We start from the raw sequence: 19,149 nt of genomic DNA, 5'->3' as shown, positions 1-19,149 counted from the left end.
TTTGGTACGAAGTAAGTAGAATATTTATCCAGCACACGTGGTGCCAATAATCTTAATCCTAATCTTATACATTCATATTCTATGATACAGTAATACAAAAGGTACACCCAGGGAAATTAATAACATGACAGCACAAGAATCACACAGGAGAAGAGAAGAATAGGAGGCGCTTCAGATGCAAAACCCAAGTTTGCTTAAAGTTTAAGCAGACTTCGTCTTTCCCGCGGAGTTCTCCATCATGTAACTCTCAATGAATGACGCCGTATTTTCATCTAGCTTCAAATTCCCATCCTCATCTCTCATGCTATCCAGCTGCTCCTTCTTCTTCTGCCGAATCAAAGCCATAAGCTCGCCTCTCGGCGTCATCAAAGACCTGCTTTGAAGATATTCCTTCTTAAGATCCTCCAACCGCTTCTGTTCCACGAACTCAGGATCGTGTCTCGTACGGTACTTGGAGAACTTGTTTCTAAGCTCGTCAAGCACACTAGGCGGGAAGGGCGCGTAATGCAGCGAGGGTACCCATGATGGCGTTTCGACCTCCATACGGAGTGTATCCCACTCTTCGTCTTTGACGGCTGGCTTTTCAAACCGTGGCCAGGGGATCTCGATATCCTCGCCAGCAATGTAGCGTGTGTGTCGTGGGGTTTCGACGCCAAGCTCGCGCTCGAGAATGGGGCCGCCCCCGTAGATGTGTTCGACAATCATGTCGCGGGTTTGGCCTGTGGACGGGTCGTCAAGGGCAGCAACGAGACGCACGTCGTCAATAGAGATGGGAAGGGGAACGGTTTGGAAAGGTGTCTTGTTGCCGTACTGTTCGCTGAGCCATTCGGGGAAGTAGACATCGGCCTGGAGTCATATATAATTAAACCTTGATCTGGTGCAGAATATATAAACCCAAGCATAAGAGTGCATGAAGGCTTACCATGTTAAGATCCTTCACCGTAAGAGTCTCGTTCTCGGCATCCACTCGAGTTACTACTTCGATTTTACCCTTGTCCCTTCCCTTCATAATGCACACTCGATCACCCGGAGCAAAGTTGATATATTTCCTCCGCAAATGCTTCGGAATGGCCGGTGGCCTCATCGCTTGTGGACTCAACGCGCCAAACGACTTTCCGTCCATTCCTGCATCTCGCTGGGGTGCCAAAGGCCCTCGCATCCAATCCTCCCGGCGTCGTAGCCTCTCAGCGCGGATATTGTCGAGTTCGATCCGGTTGTAGGCGAAACGCTGTCGCAGAGTGTCTTTTAGCTCATCGCGTTGGGCACTCTTGTTGGCTCGAATGGCTTTTCGTTGCGCCTGGTTCCTGGCCAGTGCCGTTCGTCGAACGATCTTTTGCATCTTTAGAAAGGCCGGGCCTGGCAATGGCAAGGGGTGCGGTGCGGAATCGGGTCGATGATTGCTGGTTGATTGTCGCGGAGGGAAAATTGCGGACTTGGTAAGTCACGTGATGTTGATTTAGTAGAAGATTGATTGACACCGCCCCCAGCGCAGAAAACAGCACGATTCCTGCCTATTCTTCTGTAAATGCACTATTCCAGTTTTATTTTTTGTACATAAAATAGAAGGGGAAAATAATCAATTAGAATCGTATATCTTATGCGTTGCTTGGTATCCTGCATAACCGTCGGGGATGTCACGTGGGCTTTCAAGGCAAGAGAGTCTTAAGACTGACTGGGAAACATCAAAGAATCCAAGAACAGAAGACAGTTCCATGCATTCTCTTTAACCAAAACAATTAAGGCACCGGGGAAAAAGGAAAATTAGACTTTGTTAGGGGAAATCCGAAAGGCACAGGAATCTTCTATCAGATCACGAAATTCCAACTTGCTTGATCAATTCCCTGGGCTGCTGAAGCAAGACGATACTATCCCCAGTTGCACATTGTCACTCTACACCACTCAGACAAGTAATGCAGACCAATGTTTCGGCTGACGAACAGGAAGCCTTCTTCGCCAGTGGGAATCGAGCTGCCTCGGGGGCGCTATGGAGAATGGTTCAGGAGAAAATGAAAAGCCCACAAGGTTATGACAACGCCTCCCTAAAAAAAGAAGTCTGCAAAAGAAGAAAGTCGACCCAACTGCACAGCCAGATTGTCCCATGACGCTTATGTGCCGGTGATTGAATATTGACCACACTCGCATCTGGCACACACTGGCACACTCACACTAGCACCGACACAATCCCATCGCCCCTTGTAAGATAAGAAAACATAAACAGCCAAATATTCGAGACGCTTATCCGTTCGTATAATCTCCGCATGAAAAAACCTTTTGCGAAGGCAGGGGGAATAAACTAATTTACAGGATGCTGCACTTCTTCTTCTTGCTGTGGGTCTTTGTCAAGAGAGCAGCACGGGTGGCAGCCTCAAACACCTCACGGACGCCTTCGTTGGTTCGTGCAGAGCACTCAAGGTACTTGTAAGCGCCAATCTTCTTGCGGACTTCCTCACCCTGCGAACAAGTCAGATGTTTGGTCCAGAGCATTGCAGGTTGTGTGTTTGGGATCCTACCTGTTCAGGGCCGACGGGCCGCTGGGAGGTCTTGTGCAGCTCCTCGATTGTCTTGGGGTCGTTGCGAAGATCCTTTTTGCATCCAACAAGGATGATGGGAAGACCCTGGCAGAAGTGAAGAACTTCAGAGATCCACTGGTACGGGGTCAGTTGGCTGTCAACGAATATCTCCTCGGGAAAATGCTGACCTTCTCTTGAACGTTGTCAAGGGAGTCTGGTGAGTCCACCGCAAAGCAGATCAGGATGACATGAGAGTCAGGGTAGGAGAGAGGACGGAGACGGTCATAATCTTCCTGGCCAGCAGTATCCCAAAGAGCGAGCTCGACGTGCTTGCCATCGACCTCAACGTCTGCAACATAGTTCTCGAAGACGGTGGGGACGTAGACCTATGAGTATGGTCGTTAGTTTCAGAGAGCATTACGCAAGTTATGAGCAGAGATCGACGGTAGTCGACGGTATAGGTTCAAGGCGGGAAGCTAACCTCAGGGAAAGTGCCCTTAGAGAAGACGCTGCCAGGGAAAATACAATCAGTAAATGATGCTAGGATATAATAATAATTCTCAAGAGGAAAGACTTACATCAACAGACAGGTCTTACCGCAGGCACCATCACCCACGATGACAAGCTTGCGGCGGATCTCGGCCATCTTGAGAGGAAGAAAATCAGCGAGGTGGTCGAAATAAATCAACTTTTTGGGAAAAGTGAAAATAAAGAAGACACTGAAACAAGCAGGAGAAAAGAAGTGTCGTTGGAAAGTGGATGAACCGTTGGTGGATGTTGATGGTTGAGAAAGGGACACAAGTCAGACGGCCGAGGGAAAAGGGTTACCACGTACGGTGTAGGAACTGGGCGCAGCGGCGCAGATTAGAAAAAAAGGTAGTTTGGTGAGAAAATCGATCCAGCAAGATAGCTGGATGTGGTGCGAAAGAAGCTAAGATAGCAGTTGGAAGGACCCAGGGGAAGAGAGATGACGAGGATGGAGGGTGCTTGATAAATGGAAGAGAGTGAGGAGGTGGAAAGAGGCGGTTAGTGGTGAGTCTCCCTTAGCAGCGTAGTTGGACTCTTAGCTACCACGCTTTATCGGCACTCAATAATAGCCTGTCGGGCCCCTTAAAGACCTAGTTACTTAAGTTAGCTCTTTCAAGGTTGACTCAGTAACCTGCCCAGGGAAAAAAAAGAAAGAAAATTATTAGTTTTTAAATATTATTGTTGTCTGCCCCCCGAAACACTACGATACCATGTTACTCAAGTTGAAAAAGGTGGCGCAGCAGCTATGTGGCTGTGAACCCTGGATTTTGTTTGTTTTCCTCGTCAATGACGAAAATGACGAAAATGACGAAAATTTTGCGGCAACTGATCAATCCAGAGCTCTGCTGGCAAGTTGCACTGGTGTCTTCACTTCAACCCAGTTTTCTTGGCCATTCATTCCCACGCACGTTGAGGAGACTGAGGCTTTCGTCTCCTTTTCTCAACTGTTGCCTGGTGCCTAGTCGACGTTACTTTTTCAAGCCACAGTGGCTTGCACATAATGATACAGTATGTTACGATTTAATACGAACACGAAACAGTGATATTCTTCTGGATCGTCTCCTGAGGCTGAGGTGGTCCTTGATAAAATGAGAGCCGTGACGGCTGGAGTTTCGGTTATGCGACCGCAATTTAACACTCCTGTCTTGCTCCGTGATACGAGGTTTGAGAGGGGAATAAAGAAGCGTAGAATTTACGGACGTTCGAGCTGACGTCCTCGTTGCTTCAGCTTACCTCGTACTCAAGTACCAGTTTCTTGTGGGCCTCATTGATAGCGCGCAGACAGCACGAACGGCAGAACACGTTTCTCTTCACGGCGAAATCGTCCTTCATAACAATAATACTGTGTCGACTAGTGTACTTCAATCTGAACAGGCTTGGATTAATACGAACGATAAGGCTGGGCAGTGGACAACCGCCCTGAGCCCCCTGAGGTCTGACCCCCTTCCGGCCTTCCCCCTGCAACTATGCCCATTGCTGTTACCAAAGTGAAGACCCAAATGCGCCCCATGCTCTCAGTCAAATGAAGCTCCATCTTGACAGTCACTTAACAGTAAAACACATTCCTCCCAAGGTTCCATGCTTTGGAGATGTGGGAGACGTCAACCCCGCAGACTGTGCTGTCGGTTTCCCAGCCAATGGTCCCATGCAGCATTTCACGGCATGCTATTCTGCATGACAGGCACCCTCAAAATGATGATGAAGCCCATCCATTTGCCTCGCTATGCTCCGACGCGCCTATAGAAAGAGAGCCAAGCATGAGCTGACAGAAGCTCCCTGGAATCCCGGATGAGCCTGCCAGTGTGAATCGCCCCGTCACTTTCTGCGGCGCACATCCACACGCAACAAAAACCTTGTGCTCCAACTTGGTTAGCGATCAACTCAGAGACGTCCCGCTGGGAAAACTTACACTTCCCTCCCGGGGCGATCGATCATCTCAAGCTTGCGAACCATCGTGATCAACCTCCCTCTGCACCGTTATATTACATCTCGTGGAAATAATACGTGGCGGTGCACGATACTTTAGTAGTCCCCTGACCAAAAAATACCATACTTTCCTCCTTCGAGCGTACGTTTGCCTAGCGCACTGGGGCAGTCAAGAATAGTAACAGGAAAACTAGCAGTGCATAATTCCACTATCAGACAGAAGTACCATTTTACAACCGCCATCCACTGTCCACACCTGTGGAGTGTCTTTTGATTTCTCCATCCGTGGATTTTTTTACCTTTGGGACTTCAAAGGGAAATGGTATCCGGCTAATCTAACTTTGGACATACCATTGGCCGACGACACGTGTAACGGGCAACGGACAGCTGACATGCTGATACAATCCAGCTTGCTGCAAGGCCGCAAGGCGGAAGCAAGGATTGCCTGACTCAACCTTGGGCCCCGGAAATGCATATTCAGCTTTCGAATATTAGTTCGTCTTGCCCGGACGCTCGCTTTGTACGATATGTAGGTCGTGTAAATATTAGTGTTTTGATTAACGAATCTGAGTGCGGAGGTAGCAAACCCGTAAATTAGGCTGCCAAAATGGATATCTATCTATTCAAACTGAGTATATTCTCAATGTACCGCCGAGCATCAAGACCCAACCCTTCAACAAGCTTCCCTGGCGCCATATCCATTTTCGAACCCTGGAGTGATAGTCCAGGGGATGACGCCCCGCCGAGATCTCTAAAGAACCGCGCCCCACTGCCACCACCAATATTACTAGCATTGCGAGTGTGGTTTGAAGAAGCAATGTGATCACTAGCTTGGCGGATAATGAAGGCTTCCTGTTGTTTATCTCTGCTTGCGCCTGGCGTATCTGGTTGAGCCTGTGGAGACGCGGAAACACGGACCCAAACGATCCACCACCCGCGGCTGGTTTTGCATGTTCGTTCGAGTTCAAGGGACCGAGACCGGGTCTCGATGTAAGTCGTGAGGAGACGATGATGGATGCCTATTGTTTCGACCCTAGAGAGGGATAAGGCTCCGCTTACACGTGGGCTCTGGAGGTGGGATAAAAGATCCGGGATGTTTGGGATAGAGGAGCGGATGGAGAGGTTGTGTGGATCGTAGACAAGGTCGTATATCGGGTGTTGTTGTTGCTGGGATTTGATATTGGAACCCGGAACCTCAGAAATTCGCGAGTCTGCCGTCGACGGAGAGGTAGAGGAGCTGAGTGGCTTTTGGAGGGGCCCAAGCTGATGATGTATACTGTGGTAGAGAGAGGGATCAGAGAGCGATGGTGTTGTGATGTCGAAGAGGAAGGTGTACATGAACGGTTGGTGCTATTGACATGAGTCTCTGTAGAATGTTATAATTGGGATAGTGAGAACTTACAATGTACACAACGGCGCGGAGTTGTACTGGATCTGATGGATGTGAGTCTCGTGAGTCGGGTGGTTGGGGTGAAACATAGGCCCACCTGTGGTGTCTTGCTGTGAATCTGCCATTTGAACGTATATTGTCCGTTTGGCTATCTTTTCATTCGGACTAGCAGCAGGATCAGAAGGTTCTGTTTCCTCTAGTACAATGTCTGGACTGGCTGTGCTATCCTGTAAACCAATAAGGAATCGACCATGGTCACGACGCCGCGGGCGGTCATTTGAGTTTGATGACTCTTGCGAGCCGGCTTGAATATTGGAGTTGTTTGCCTCATTGGAGGCATTCTCTCCCGTTGATGACTCGGCTTGAGGATGCGGACTAGGTGTACGACTAGATGACCCCGAGAGGCCCCATGACGAGCCGTAACCGAGCGTGAGATACTTTACGAACGTTTCTGTTCCTGTTGTCATCCAATCACTTGCCTGACCATTCTCGTTCTGGGCGTTTTCATTATTTGTTTGAGGCGCTGCCTTTTCCTGGGGGTCCCTTGGAGTTGGTTGAGGCGCCGGCGCCCCTCCAACAAGTGGTCGCGGGATACCCGGGGAAAATGGACGAACTGTGGCGGCTCCCTGCGTAGCATCAGTAGGAGCGAGCTGGCTGCTGGTAGATTTTCCAGACAGCGTTCCCCGTTGTCGTCTCCTCCGTTTTCGACGCCGTGGCGAGGTCGGATCCTCGCTGACTCCATAAGCGTCTGCACCGTATATGTAAATCCATTCCATCCACTGGGATATAGATACAAGGGAGCGTCGTGTGATCGCTCCAATGCCCGAGAATATGACACCATCTGAAGGCCGTGGATAAGCATCAAAGCCAAGCCATTTGTTCTCGGCGTCGCTTTCTGATCCACTTGTCGTTTGAGGGCTATCACTTGGATCATACGGATCACCGAACCGGGACACAACCAAATCAACAAGTCCATCTGTCCTTGAGACGAAGTCTTCGAGCACCTCCCTTTCCCCGCTTCCCCATTCCTCTTCACCAACGCCAATGCCAAGCTCGCCCCCTGCAGAGAGCTTTACACCGTTGTACATCTCCACAACGGGGTTTCCGCCAAGAAGAACTTCCCAGTTCCAAGCAAAGCGCATCCAGAAATTCTCGAGGAATAGGCAAAACGTGGACCTGCCAGCACTTTTGTAAAGTGCATCGAGGCTTGCCGCATGGTGCAGAAGGAATGCCGAATGCGCTCGACGAAGTTGTTGGATTAGGAGTTGTGGAGGAGCCATTTCCCTAGAGGAGTATTGCAAAGAAGTTTCCGAAGCATCTCGTTTTGAAGAAGATCCATTGTTAGGGTCCGTCGGTAGTCGAGTCAGGTCGATAGACTAAGATCTCAGTGTCCGTTCAAATAATGCTTTCTGGGCGTGAAATGTATACTTACGGCTAGAATCCACCAATCCTTCTCTAGTTCATGTAGCACAATTTGCGATTTCTCAGTCTCTACGAAGTCAACAGCTTTCCCGCCCGAGAAATTCCTAGAATATGCCCTTAGCATCTATTCCATCGCAGTTGGTAAGTTGCAATTCCCACCTCGCAAATGTCACCATACCCTGCGCCAGACCAACCTGGCGTAATCTATCATTCCATTCATCATTGGAATCCTTATCACTGCTCCCCGCGGAACTATCTTGCCGTTGCGAGAGACATGATTTTGATGTGTAAAAGACAATCTGCTCTCTGAGCGCTTCGTCCGTAGCTCCGAGTAGTGGATTGTAAATGGCCAGAAACGAGAGTTGTGCCGGAACTACCGAGGATGTGCTGCTCTCTGGCATGGCATTTTAGGGCCGTGAGTTCCAGCTCACAATGTAATGTCGCGAGATCGTGGTCAAGCTCTCCGATCATCCCCCGCGATTTGGCTTGCGGTGGGCAGTGACATCACGTGGCGGGCTAGACTGCCCGCCGCGGAGCTATCGGGGAGCTTCAATGTGCAGCCGATGACCTGAGCGAGCAGCCTCGGCCATGTTTATCTCAAGAGGCTCGGGCTCGCTGTGCCTATATCGGCAAGCCCGCTTTCGTCCATCCTTCACACTCCGATCCGTGTCCTCAAAGACCTACGACCCGCTCCGAATCCTCTTTTGCGGCTCTGATGAGTTCAGCATAGCTTCTCTGAAAGCTCTCCACGCCGAGCATGTGAAGCAACCCGATCGGATCGCATCCATTGACGTTGTCTGTCGACCTGGAAAAAGGGTAGGGAGGGGCTTGAAGCAAATACGCGAAGGTAATTAACGGAAAGTGAAAAGCTATGTACGGGTTGTTTGTCGCTGATACCTCGCTTCTATAGTCCCAATCAAAGCTGCCGCAACGAAGCTATCGCTCCCTATACATGAGATTGACACATTCACGGGTTGGAAGGTATATAAACCCTGGCAGCTACCCGCGTAGTCGTATACAAACTCACGGTCATAGCCCCCCATTCTCCCCGAAGGACCCATAAATCTGATAGTGGCGGTATCATTTGGGCTTTTCGTGCCACCGCGCATCCTCCATGGCGCCAAATACGGTGGTTTAAATGTCCACCCCTCATTACTTCCTGAGTAAGCATGGACTTGATTTTAGGATATCTGGCAAAGACTAATCGAGACAATAACTATAGCTTTCGTGGCCCTGCACCACTCCACCATACTCTCCTAGCAGGCAGATCCATGACTGGTGTCACTCTTCAGACGCTACACCTTCAACATTTTGACCATGGGATTATTCTTGCGCAGTCGCCCTCTCCTGGTTTTGCGGTACCGAACCCTGATTCGTGCACTGTTCCGGAGCTGTTGGATGTTGTCGCTCCAAAAGGTGCAGATATCTTGGTTGAAGGTATCCGAAAGGGCCTGTTTGCGCCCCCTGTTGAGGATGCAGGCTGGTACTCGTCTGAACACAATGAATTGACACACGCTGCGAAGATCAAACCCGAGGACAGACATATTGACTGGGCGAACTGGACTTGGACGGATATCAGTCGGCGGCACCGGGTACTAGGGCCACTGTGGAGCAAGTCTCTCGTTTTTGGCCAACCGACTGGACATATTCCAACTTTCCAACAGCGAAGGGTCATTTTAAGCGAATTTGAAGAGGTGCAACCGTTGAAGGGAAGCGAGGCTTTTGCCCTTGTCCCGGGACTGCCATTTATAGATGGCGAGCACACAGTCAAGTCGGACTCAGGAAAGGGGGTATATGTTTTCACCCGAGATGGAAGGCTGATCAAAATTCATCAAATGAAGGTGGAGGGGCAGCAGAATGCAGATGCGCTTCGGGCTGCCCTCAAGGCTGGAATGATTGGAAGCCGCACGTTCTCTTCGTACGATGCTCCATTTGCTCCGTTTCATAACCCCCTTTGCTAAACGCAAAGCTTACGAGAGGGAACGTGATATTAATGTACAACCAATGTATTCTATGTATAACCAACGTGATACCATTTCTAGTGAAATCTTAATACTATTAGGCTCATTGTTTTCAATCTAATTATAACCTTTTTTTTTTAGCTTAGTAGTTTATCACGAATCCCGAATCTACAAAGTTAGTAACGGCATACATAGAATATCCCAATGGGCACCTACCTATCTGCATTGCCTGTCCTGTCACGGATGAGTTCCTGGCTAATGTAATATACGCCTCGGCTGTATCTTCCACTTCGGGCTGGTAGTGACCAAGGTGAATCAGCAGGGGACTCCTGACAATTATTGGGGGGTTTCATACCAGGGTATTCAGAGGGGTGGCAGATTTATAAAGCTCGATCTTCTCCTTGGGGAACCGCAAACCCTATGCACGCCTTAGTAATGATTCTATATCCTCCCCAAGCCGGGGCCCTTGGACAACATACCCAGTCGGTGAGAAGCAGACCTGGTAGGACTGCGTTGACGCGAACCTTATTACCTTGAGTCTGGGCGAGACATTTCACCAAGTGCAAGCCTGTATCGTCAGTGACATCGATACGCGTATCACACCGAAGACCACATACCTGCTGCTTTTGTGACTGAGTATGGCAGGCTACTTCCGGTTGCCGAAACAGCCTAAGCAGTTTGTCAGCGAATGGCGGTTACTTTTCTTCAGGTACAACACGAACCGCGGCTGATGAAGTGAGCAAGAAGACACCACCATCGGCATTGGCCCTGAAAGTGGGCAGAGCGGCTTTGAAAAGCCACAGGTGGCCCTTCACATTGGCAGACCAGCACTAGAGGATGCCATGTTAGTACGTAGCAGCGTATCAATAGATATACCGCTTGCTGCATACCAGATCCCAGTCCTCCTCACCCATAGCATCCAAGTCGCCGAAGCTGGTGATTTTAGTCCAGCCCTTCAATCTAGTTAGCCCATGTCTTGACAAGGTCCTTATCACGGTTGGCTAACAGCATTCGAAACGAGAACATCCAATCCCCCAAGCTGTTCAATGGTAGTCTGAACCATATTCTCACAATCGGCCTTGAGACTCGCATCCTACGTCGCGCGAGCACCTGTATTAGCCATGCCATCACTCCAACAAATCGCGCACACCAGGGTGTAACATACACCCTTAATCGTTATCGCCTTCACGTTATACTGCTCCCGGATATCTGCGGCGATTTTCTCAGCCGCATCCGCGCTGGAGAAGTAATTGATCGCAACATTGCTGCCTTGAGCGGCAAATTTCTGTGCAACGAGAGCACCTAGTCCTCTAATGAGAGAGAAACAGACGCGGTGTTAGTACTTGTTACGTTGACCTGGATCTGATGCGGGGTTAGAGTACCTCGAGCCTGCGGTGACGAGCACGTTGCGGTTCTGTAATGAGTATGGCATGGCGTAGATAGTATGTTACGATTTCTTGGATGTTGAAAGCCGAGATGTTGACAGGGTTACGAGCTGGAATGGTCCTAAATGAAGTGAAGGTGATGATTGCCTCTGTCAGACGCGGGGTAGGTAGTTGGGATCTAGGGTTGTAGCGCAAAGGGGAGATCTGCCCATAGGCACATGCGTGGGCTTTACTAATAAGTAAGTATTTTGAATAAGGTACTTAGGTTACACGTCGGAAGGCCCGTTTCTTGAGCGGACAGCCCGTTTATTGAATCCAATGGTTGTACTAGTGGGACCCGATGGTGGGAATGAGGGGAAGACCTCGGTTGGTCCGAAGTCGAACTATGGAAAGCAGTTATGGTAACAAGGGGATCGGCCTGCATGCCGATGCAGCAGTACAGTGTTTTCCCGGGGCAAATTCAAAACCTTCGGCACTGGATAATTTACAGTTTATCTTGGAGTTGCCACGAGATCAACCCATGAGACCAGGGACGTATTCTGCCTTCTTCTCACCCCACCACGCCTTCTTACCACCCAGCGCAGGCCATTGGACCAGGAACCGATCGGCAAAAGGTAGGAGAATCTTTCCTGACAGACTTAGTGTTTTTACCCGAGCCCAGGATTCCACAAACACTGTACGGAGTCGAAGTTCGTCCGTCGCCGGATGGTCCGCGCGCGGTTTTGCACCGGTCACAGATGACGGAGAGGGCGATTTAGACCACCTAACGAAGTTCCGACAAAAATGGCCCAGGCGTATGAGCTTTGCAGCAAGTATAACGCAAACCGCCGTCGCGGGCCCATTAGTGAGGATCAGATCGGGATAAGGCGATACGAATTGCTCCGGTAGATTGAGGCATTGCTGGTCTGGATGCCGCCTGCACAGAGCAAGGAGACAAGACCAAAAAGACAAAAGAGTTGTAAAGGGAGCCGTAAAGTAGGACTGATGGACGCGGCGGGCACGGGGAACATGGACGATTACGTAGGATGCTGGTCTTGCGCCGCGGCCGTGAAGGGCTAATTCATACTGGATTATTTTCGTCGCACTGAAATTGTCGCCCGAGCTTACGACGTAGGTTCGATAGGCGAATTTGTCTGGACTAATATCCATATTTCGAAGCAAGGTGAGCATCTCCGCAGTATGGCCACCGCTGCCAAAAACAACGAGGAGATGGAGGGGAGAGTCTTTTGGGCGCCATTTCGGCACTGCGGTGTTACGGGGAATGGCAATAACACCGAGGAACTGTAGAGCTGCTGCATGAGCCTGGGATCCATCAGGAGGGATGGGAAACGAGGGACGAAACGTACCAGGATCGCCAATACAGCGCCCACGACGGAGAAAGCGAGAAGCATGGCCCAAAACAGCTGCAATTGCATCGCAAGATAGCTCGTGGCTGCACCGGCGGTGCAGAGTAGCAAGAGCGCAGCAAGGCCGTAGAAAAGAAGCTGGCTAAACGACATTGACGGGATGGAATAGTTGATCTGGGTTCAGGGATATCTTCCAAGGTTGGCTGGAGAGTAGAGTCTTGAGGGTCGAAGATACGGTTGCAGGATTGCAGGCATCATGGAGAGTGGACTGGTTGGTTTTGTTGTTGTGTTGATTGCTTAGTCGCCGAGTCGCCGAGTTGTGGTCTGTTCACCTGGTCGCAGTTGAGCAGAGATGGGCTGCCTCATGGTAAACCTGGTGTTGTGAGTTGTGTTCACAAGAGTGTGGCTCTGTACACAGTTGCGCATTTATTATTCACGTGGCCCGTGCACTGTTGTTGCGGGCGACTTTTGAATTCTGGAGAATATTAACACTCTCCTTCCTCAACACAACCGTGTCCCCCATCCAATGTCCCTACAAGATGGCTCCTCTATTTTCAAAGCGACTGAGCTGCTTCTATTGCGGCGGTCGCTCTGCACAGCCTAACAAGCGCCCAGTTCGAAAATGGCAATGTAAACACTGCGAGGCTGTCAATTACCTCGACGAAGTACGTCACTTTTTTCCGCGATTTCCCGCTATACAACTAACAAAGCAAATCTCTCCAGAATGGAGAAATTACAGATCCTCCTACTGCGGAAACAAACCCAAATCCGCCTACACCCGGCCCTTCAAACCCTCTTCTTGAGCCCGCTGACCTGGGACTGACCGGCTCAGACCTGTTCTGTGCCCGGTGCGTTCGGAACCAACACCTTTTTACCAGCGCCTTGGCCTCCTATTTTCCACCTTCCGATGACCCAAATTATAGCGCTTATGAACGAGAATACCCGAAATTTCGAAGGAACATGGAGGAGCGCTACCCGCAAGTATGCGACAACTGCGAACCCCGTGTGAAGGCGCGCATCCGCCAGGCTGGGTACGAAGCGAAATCGGATCACTTGCGACGGATGATGGACAGGAGTAAAGCAGGAAAGGCAGCACGGAGAGCGCGACAATGGAGCTGGAAGAGTCTATTGGTGTTTGTGGGTGCCTTATGTTATTGGGCTAGTATTGCTGGCCAACTTGTTTGGGACGTGACGAGTGCTTTGCCCATTGACGAACCGCTGCGGGACCCGGACGAGCTTCGAACTACGTCCTCCATGGCGGTCGTGTCACGAATTCGCGAAACCCTTCATACGCTTCGTTTACCGGCCCATTGGCCTGTCGATCTGGAATACTATGCTGGTCTGTCCCTAGTGGCCGGTATTTTCTCGCTATGGTGGAATCCAAAGCTCCGACTCAAAATCGAGGGACGAGGCGGTCGCTTCGTAGGCCTTGGTGAATACTATAAAGTTCAGCTCATTGTCATGGTAGCACGATGCGCGTTTTGGGCCGTCCTCAGAGACCCTTCGTCGAGTGGCCTCGATGCTAACTTACCGCCGGCTTTGCATTTATTCATGCTCCTCTTTATAACTTTGGTACGTTGGAGATGCTGAGACTTTCTGCGTTCAGCATACTAATATAATTTTTCTAGTCTGCCACAATATCGCGGCGCATGGTTCGCTACGATACTCGTCCATTGGTTAATTGGTCTGAATCCACCCCAACAGCAACCCCATCTCGAAAACCGGAGGCATCTCCTCGTCCAACTACGGGGGCGAAACAACCTTTTTGCACGCCGCATGAAAACTCCCATCAGATAACACCAAGATTTCCTTTCGAAAAGCTTGCCACTCCGCGCACTGGCCAGGAGGAACGCGCAATTCCCACCCCGCCGCCTGAGGTCGACGATATGGATTGGACACCTTCTATACAGCATAATTTCCGACCAGTTTCGACTCCCTACCAAAGAGACCAGACGTCTGCCCTTGCTGGGCCAAGCCCGTTTTATGGATCGCTGCCGCCAGCTCCAGCGCCTCCGTCGTGGAACTTGCGAAGCCAGCCTTCGCAGAGACAGAGGCCCATTGAACAGGTCGTCGAACGCAATCCTTTCCATCGAAGCCCAACACAGCCATCAGTCAATTGGAGTCGTAATACGAACACCCCCGATGATGTATTTGCCCCACCGAAGTTCTTCCCAGTGGCCGACCATGCTTCAACAGGACTGGAGAATCTCTTTGATCGGGCATTCTCCATCAAGTCACCAGATAACGATGAGGATAACTGGCAGTCGCCGCAGCAATCAAATTCGAGACCTCGACCCCCCCGAACGACGAACTTGCCTGGATCTTTTGTCTCCCAGTGTCTTCGGTTAGGGCTACTGCTCGTCTCTCTTGTGGCATGGAATGTTTCACAGTATGAACTCGTTTCCGTCCCTGGCCACTATATCGAAGTTGCTTCATTGGGATGCGCAAGTCTTCTTGCTGGATTCGCTCTTCTCGAGGGCTTAAAGCAGCCCACTATACAGTGGAATGGGATGGAGCTTTTAGTTTATGTCGCAGAAATTGCAGCAGCTGTTCACCTCGGAGGATACCTTCCTGGGGCAGCTTTTGAACGACATTATTTTGACAGATATGGAAAACTCCTTCTGGTCTTCATGATTGTCCAAGAGGCGTTAGCTCTGCTGGCTGTTTATCGCGGCGTCCCCACCCACCCCGACAAGATAGACACCTTACAAGAGCAACCGACTCGACCATCGTCTCCTGGCGACACCATTATCGAAGACTCGCCTAGATCCGGACTAAGCAGACGCTCCGAATACCACGGGTCCTTTGGTTCACCTCCCATGACCGCACCTCCGCCTCTCTCCTTTTCATCTACGGCAGGCGGGTCGAGCTTTTTAACACACCAACCAGAGCCCCAATATCAACAGTATCAGCCCCCATTTCCATCATACGACGGCACATTTCACAATAACAACAGAGACCACAGCTTCAGCCTGAAGAGTCTCAAATATCAAGATGCCAATGCATCTGACCAGGACTCCGACACAGAAACGACCATGACAACTGCCACCGGAACAACAAACAACACAATTAAAAACATCCGCTACGGGCGAGATAGCACTGTTAATGATACGTTTTTCTCCCCAAAGCGTGCTGAACTTGGTCCAGGGCTTGGAAGTCTAAGTCTTGATGATGGTCCCTCTAGGCGCATGACGCGGAGTCAGTCCCAAAGGCTCCAGGGTCAGGGATCCGGCTTCCGCAGGAGAGGACTTCGGTAATTTATTTACCTCCCATGCCTCAAAACTTTTCACTTCATCTCTTTACTCTGTCGCTGTCCTACCTCTCTTCTACATACATCTCTTCTACATTGCCTTGTGTTGTATCCCTCGCCTTTCAGCGCCTCTTTCCTTAGCATGCTATACCCGGAGCCCTGGTCTGATCTTTGTCCTTGTTTCTTTTTTTTCTTTTTTTTCTTTTTTTTCTTTTTTTTCTTTTTGCTTAACTTGATATCTACGCTACATTATTTCCCATACGCATGTTTTGTTACCTGTGTTGACAGACACTCCGGGATATAAGCGACCCATGCTCCATTGCAGTTTTGTATTCCTCTTTATTGTCCATTCACCGGGGTTTGGTTAGACTAGGGGCCGGATTGGACTTATACAACTAGTGTACACTGTTTTCTTGTTTTTCCTTTTTCAATTTCAGTTAGTTTGGTCGGTGGATTCTTTGCAGATACTTACATGCAAATTACAGCATCTATATGTACAGACACTATGGCTGGATCAGGAAAGGCAACCAAGGCGCCCAAGTTATGAATTGACGAAGATCATGAACCAATAGCAATAGTAATAACAAAGAAATGATTTAATATTATGTCTTCTGTCTGTAAAACTAAGCGGTTCCTCGTAAGTTAGGTGGCGGGGTTATGAGATTTCAGCAGGATGCCCTTTGCGGACGTTGACTGCAGCCAGCGAGGGTCGTGAGATGCATTGCTCTTGCCAGATGAGAATAAATGAATCCATCAAGAATCCACGGCTTTCATGGAGATATTTAGCGATAATTCCACCAAGTTCGTTTGATTCCAAGATCTATTTGTTTGTTGGATGGTGCCTCTTCCAGTTCGGTTCCAGAGCCAAGGCTGCTTGGGCGTAGACAAGGGGCGCTAGCCAATGCCATATCTTAGCTGGTAGAAGAAACTCAAGGACGAAGAAAATGATATCTAGGTCTTACAGTAATAGAAAACCGGGCTTTCTTAAAGTGTATACATACACTGTACGATGTTCAAATAACGGGACATGCTCGACCCTAGCCCTAATAGGGTTTAGCTTCAGGTGATAACAGCCCTTTCCCTTACTACCTATAAAAATAACCTTTCCAGCTGCAGTAGTATGACACGAAGCCCAGTAATAGAAACAACCTGCAAACTCGCGGCAACAGAATCAAAGCATTTATACCGTCCTTTCAATATGAACTTCCTCCGGCTTTTTGACGGCGTTGTCCTCGGGGTTCTCCTTCGGCTCCTCTTGCGTGACACCAAAGAGTTCGTCCATCTTCTCGAGTGATAGACCTGTTGTGCTTGAATTAGCTGGTTTCAGGGAAGCGAAGTGGAACTGAAGAAGAAGAGGAGGAGTAACGGACCCTTGGTTTCTGGGATGAAGAACCAGACGAAAACAAACATGGAAAAGCAAAAGCATGCGAAAATAATATATGTCCTAATTGCAATTTGTTAGTTCCACAGTTAGGTGTGGTGAAGGGAGACGGAAGTAATAAGTCAACGCACCCATAGCCGTTTGCACCAACAGTAGCCAGCATATTAGGGACTGCACGTGCAACAACAAAGTTAAATAGCCACTGTGTGGCAGCGGCAAACGAAACGTTCAAACCACGTAGGCGCGTTGTAGGGATCTCAGAGACGTAAATCCAACACACAGGGCCCCATCCGAACTGGAAAGCGGCGGCAAACAAGAAAATGCAGACGAGGGCCACATAGCCTGCGGGAATGACGGGCTCTCCCTCGACTGGAGGTGCAATTCGGACGTATAGACCGATGTAGAGCATTGTGAGTCCCTGGGCTATTGATGTCCAGAGAAGAGAACGGCGGCGACCCAGTGAATCAGCAACAAAGACTAGAAAGCATGCACAACCCACAACCTTGACTATACCATATACACCTGTAGCAAAAAGTCCATTGGCCGAGCCTGTGATACCAAGATTTTCAAATATTTGCGGCGCATAGTAATTAATGGCATTGGTTCCAGTGAGCTGTTGCATTATCATCAACCAGATGCTAATGATGGCTCGTTTGCGGTTACCGGCCACTAGCCACATTTCCTTTAGGAGGTCAACAAATCCAGAGCCACCGATGAGCTGACGTTCGAACTCTAGCTGACGGACGATGTCTTGGAATTCATTTTCGACGTAAGGGTGGTTCGCCGGAAGGTTGCGAACACGGGAGAGAGTTGCACGCGCTTCGTCCCAGCGGTCTTGTTTGGCGAGCCACCGTGGGGATTCATTGCAGAGGAGCATCCCGATGAGAAGAAGTACTGCAGGAAGGGCTTGCATAGCTAATGGAACAAGGTACTGTGCTGTGCCGCTGATGTGGAGAAGGGAGCCGTAATTGATCCAAAAGGCAAGCATAATTCCCATGGTAATAAAGAGTTGATATAGACCTGTGAGGCCACCGCGGATGGCTCGTGGGGCGTTCTCGGAGACATAAAGAGGGTTGACCATGGACGCGAAGCCAACCCCAACTCCACAGAGAAGACTGTAATAGTCGTTAGTTTGGCGGCCACCTATGGAAACCAAGGAACCTACCGTCCGATATACATAGCTTCCAGGTGACCACTCGCCGCAACTTGCATGATCACCCCGAGTATAGCGACGAAGGACGCAGTGATTAAGCCGAGCTTTCTCCCGAACCTATCAGCTACCCAGGATGCCGCCAAAGCACCAAAGAAACATCCTGCTTGTAATGTAGACACGATGTTCGCAGAGAGGTTCGCCTGTGCTGTTTTATTCTCGGGGTCCAGCCCGTATTTGCTGTTCAAAGACATTAGAACTAGGAGCGGGAAAAAACAACATGGAATGCTTACTTTTGAAAGGGTACCATGGTCAAGACACCACCAATAATGCCAGTCTCCATACCGAACAACATGCCTCCAAAACATGCCTGCGTGATGGATAAGTACGGTGGGTAGCTAGAGACCCTGGGTGGCATCGCTCACCGAACAAGCTAACGCGTATACACGCCATCCATAAATCTCCGGGGGGTCGGTTTTCATCGCCTCATTATGGACGAGCTTCTTGAGAAGAAACGACATGTCTGCTGATTGAGAACGTTCCTCGACACGCTATAGACAGATATTGAGCCAGCGGAATGAGTGTCGTTGTGAGGTCGGGGAAAGGACAATCCGTTTGTATCGACTGTCAACCCCCAGTATGCGTGTAGTGGCAGATTTTCAGCAGTGACTGTCTACCTTCGAATACTTAAGGGGCGTGGTTCAAATAAATATTAAACCGTGTTTCAAAACAAGCCGACAGGTGGTCGGCCCGGGTAGTTATAGCATTTGACGAGAACTGCACTGGATAACCGACAGACCAGCTATACCAGTACGGTCGCAATGTCGGTCTTTGATTCACAGAGCATTATGAGAGATTGCCGGCGGATAAACGCGAGAGAAGACGCAAAAACTCGATTCC

At 49.7% G+C, this 19,149-nt stretch overlaps 8 protein-coding genes across 8 annotated transcripts; 2 read left to right on the top strand and 6 right to left on the bottom strand.

The window, feature by feature from the left end:
- Window positions 1–4: 4 nt before the first annotated feature.
- ASPVEDRAFT_42452 (mitochondrial 54S ribosomal protein uL24m) lies at window positions 5–1,395 on the bottom strand. Its single transcript, XM_040812592.1, has 2 exons — window positions 923–1,395; window positions 5–846 (listed from the first exon to the last, which is right to left on the bottom strand). Exons 1-2 carry the CDS (start codon window positions 1,337–1,339, stop codon window positions 202–204), a joined length of 1,062 nt encoding a protein of 353 aa, XP_040668688.1. The 5' UTR covers window positions 1,340–1,395; the 3' UTR covers window positions 5–201.
- An 837-nt stretch (window positions 1,396–2,232) lies between these two features.
- rho1 (Rho family GTPase RHO1) lies at window positions 2,233–3,156 on the bottom strand (the record flags this gene model as incomplete). The annotated part of the gene is made up of 5 exons (XM_040812591.1): window positions 2,233–2,451; window positions 2,511–2,645; window positions 2,699–2,896; window positions 2,992–3,019; window positions 3,089–3,156. The coding sequence occupies 5 exons, from the start codon at window positions 3,154–3,156 to the stop codon at window positions 2,299–2,301; spliced, it is 582 nt and encodes a 193-aa protein (XP_040668687.1). The 3' UTR covers window positions 2,233–2,298.
- Window positions 3,157–5,474: 2,318 nt separating this feature from the next.
- ASPVEDRAFT_194251 (uncharacterized protein) lies at window positions 5,475–8,240 on the bottom strand. The gene is made up of 5 exons (XM_040809155.1): window positions 7,936–8,240; window positions 7,787–7,880; window positions 6,452–7,730; window positions 6,367–6,398; window positions 5,475–6,314 (listed from the first exon to the last, which is right to left on the bottom strand). Exons 1-5 carry the CDS (start codon window positions 8,175–8,177, stop codon window positions 5,580–5,582), a joined length of 2,382 nt encoding a protein of 793 aa, XP_040668686.1. The 5' UTR covers window positions 8,178–8,240; the 3' UTR covers window positions 5,475–5,579.
- A 124-nt stretch (window positions 8,241–8,364) lies between these two features.
- Window positions 8,365–9,737, top strand: ASPVEDRAFT_132140 (methionyl-tRNA formyltransferase; the record flags this gene model as incomplete). Its single annotated transcript, XM_040806891.1, has 4 exons — window positions 8,365–8,623; window positions 8,687–8,757; window positions 8,812–8,939; window positions 8,999–9,737. The coding sequence occupies 4 exons, from the start codon at window positions 8,365–8,367 to the stop codon at window positions 9,735–9,737; spliced, it is 1,197 nt and encodes a 398-aa protein (XP_040668685.1).
- A 71-nt stretch (window positions 9,738–9,808) lies between these two features.
- On the bottom strand, window positions 9,809–11,429 carry ASPVEDRAFT_707933 (SDR family NAD(P)-dependent oxidoreductase). Its single transcript, XM_040816090.1, has 10 exons — window positions 11,120–11,429; window positions 10,903–11,047; window positions 10,744–10,830; window positions 10,628–10,690; window positions 10,460–10,567; window positions 10,355–10,406; window positions 10,217–10,305; window positions 10,093–10,155; window positions 9,954–10,032; window positions 9,809–9,905 (listed from the first exon to the last, which is right to left on the bottom strand). The coding sequence occupies exons 1-10, from the start codon at window positions 11,167–11,169 to the stop codon at window positions 9,880–9,882; spliced, it is 762 nt and encodes a 253-aa protein (XP_040668684.1). The 5' UTR covers window positions 11,170–11,429; the 3' UTR covers window positions 9,809–9,879.
- Window positions 11,430–11,635: 206 nt separating this feature from the next.
- Window positions 11,636–12,621, bottom strand: ASPVEDRAFT_53512 (glycosyltransferase family protein; the record flags this gene model as incomplete). The annotated part of the gene is made up of 2 exons (XM_040814801.1): window positions 11,636–12,403; window positions 12,469–12,621. The coding sequence occupies 2 exons, from the start codon at window positions 12,619–12,621 to the stop codon at window positions 11,636–11,638; spliced, it is 921 nt and encodes a 306-aa protein (XP_040668683.1).
- A 386-nt stretch (window positions 12,622–13,007) lies between these two features.
- On the top strand, window positions 13,008–15,725 carry ASPVEDRAFT_84391 (uncharacterized protein; the record flags this gene model as incomplete). The annotated part of the gene is made up of 3 exons (XM_040817527.1): window positions 13,008–13,133; window positions 13,192–14,040; window positions 14,097–15,725. The coding sequence occupies 3 exons, from the start codon at window positions 13,008–13,010 to the stop codon at window positions 15,723–15,725; spliced, it is 2,604 nt and encodes an 867-aa protein (XP_040668682.1).
- Window positions 15,726–16,898: 1,173 nt separating this feature from the next.
- ASPVEDRAFT_53510 (sugar porter family MFS transporter) lies at window positions 16,899–18,770 on the bottom strand (the record flags this gene model as incomplete). Its single annotated transcript, XM_040814800.1, has 6 exons — window positions 16,899–17,017; window positions 17,089–17,162; window positions 17,231–18,214; window positions 18,265–18,489; window positions 18,543–18,619; window positions 18,675–18,770. 6 exons carry the CDS (start codon window positions 18,768–18,770, stop codon window positions 16,899–16,901), a joined length of 1,575 nt encoding a protein of 524 aa, XP_040668681.1.
- Between the last annotated feature and the right edge of the window lie 379 nt (window positions 18,771–19,149).

The sequence above is a fragment of the Aspergillus versicolor genome (assembly GCF_001890125.1).
Source record: "Aspergillus versicolor CBS 583.65 unplaced genomic scaffold ASPVEscaffold_5, whole genome shotgun sequence".
In the NCBI taxonomy this organism is placed as follows: Eukaryota; Fungi; Ascomycota; class Eurotiomycetes; order Eurotiales; family Aspergillaceae; genus Aspergillus; species Aspergillus versicolor.
This window is presented reverse-complemented; position numbering and strand designations above follow the sequence as displayed.

What these genes read in the sequence shown, in the direction of transcription:
- ASPVEDRAFT_42452 (XM_040812592.1), bottom strand. Translation starts at nt 1,339, where the DNA reads ATGCAAAAGATCGTTCGACGAACGGCACTGGCCAGGAACCAGGCGCAA. An exon ending in CGGTGAAGGATCTTAACATG is followed by an intron (nt 847 to 922) that starts GTAAGCCTTCAT and finishes ATATGACTCCAG; the next exon opens with GCCGATGTCTACTTCCCCGA.
- ASPVEDRAFT_194251 (XM_040809155.1), bottom strand. Translation starts at nt 8,177, where the DNA reads ATGCCAGAGAGCAGCACATCCTCGGTAGTTCCGGCACAACTCTCGTTT. An exon ending in GGTATGGTGACATTTGCGAG is followed by an intron (nt 7,881 to 7,935) that starts GTGGGAATTGCA and finishes GGCATATTCTAG; the next exon opens with GAATTTCTCGGGCGGGAAAG. An exon ending in AGGATTGGTGGATTCTAGCC is followed by an intron (nt 7,731 to 7,786) that starts GTAAGTATACAT and finishes CTGAGATCTTAG; the next exon opens with TCTATCGACCTGACTCGACT.
- ASPVEDRAFT_707933 (XM_040816090.1), bottom strand. Translation starts at nt 11,169, where the DNA reads ATGCCATACTCATTACAGAACCGCAACGTGCTCGTCACCGCAGGCTCG. An exon ending in ATGTTCTCGTTTCGAATGCT is followed by an intron (nt 10,691 to 10,743) that starts GTTAGCCAACCG and finishes ACTAGATTGAAG; the next exon opens with GGCTGGACTAAAATCACCAG. An exon ending in TGCTCACTTCATCAGCCGCG is followed by an intron (nt 10,407 to 10,459) that starts GTTCGTGTTGTA and finishes CAAACTGCTTAG; the next exon opens with GCTGTTTCGGCAACCGGAAG.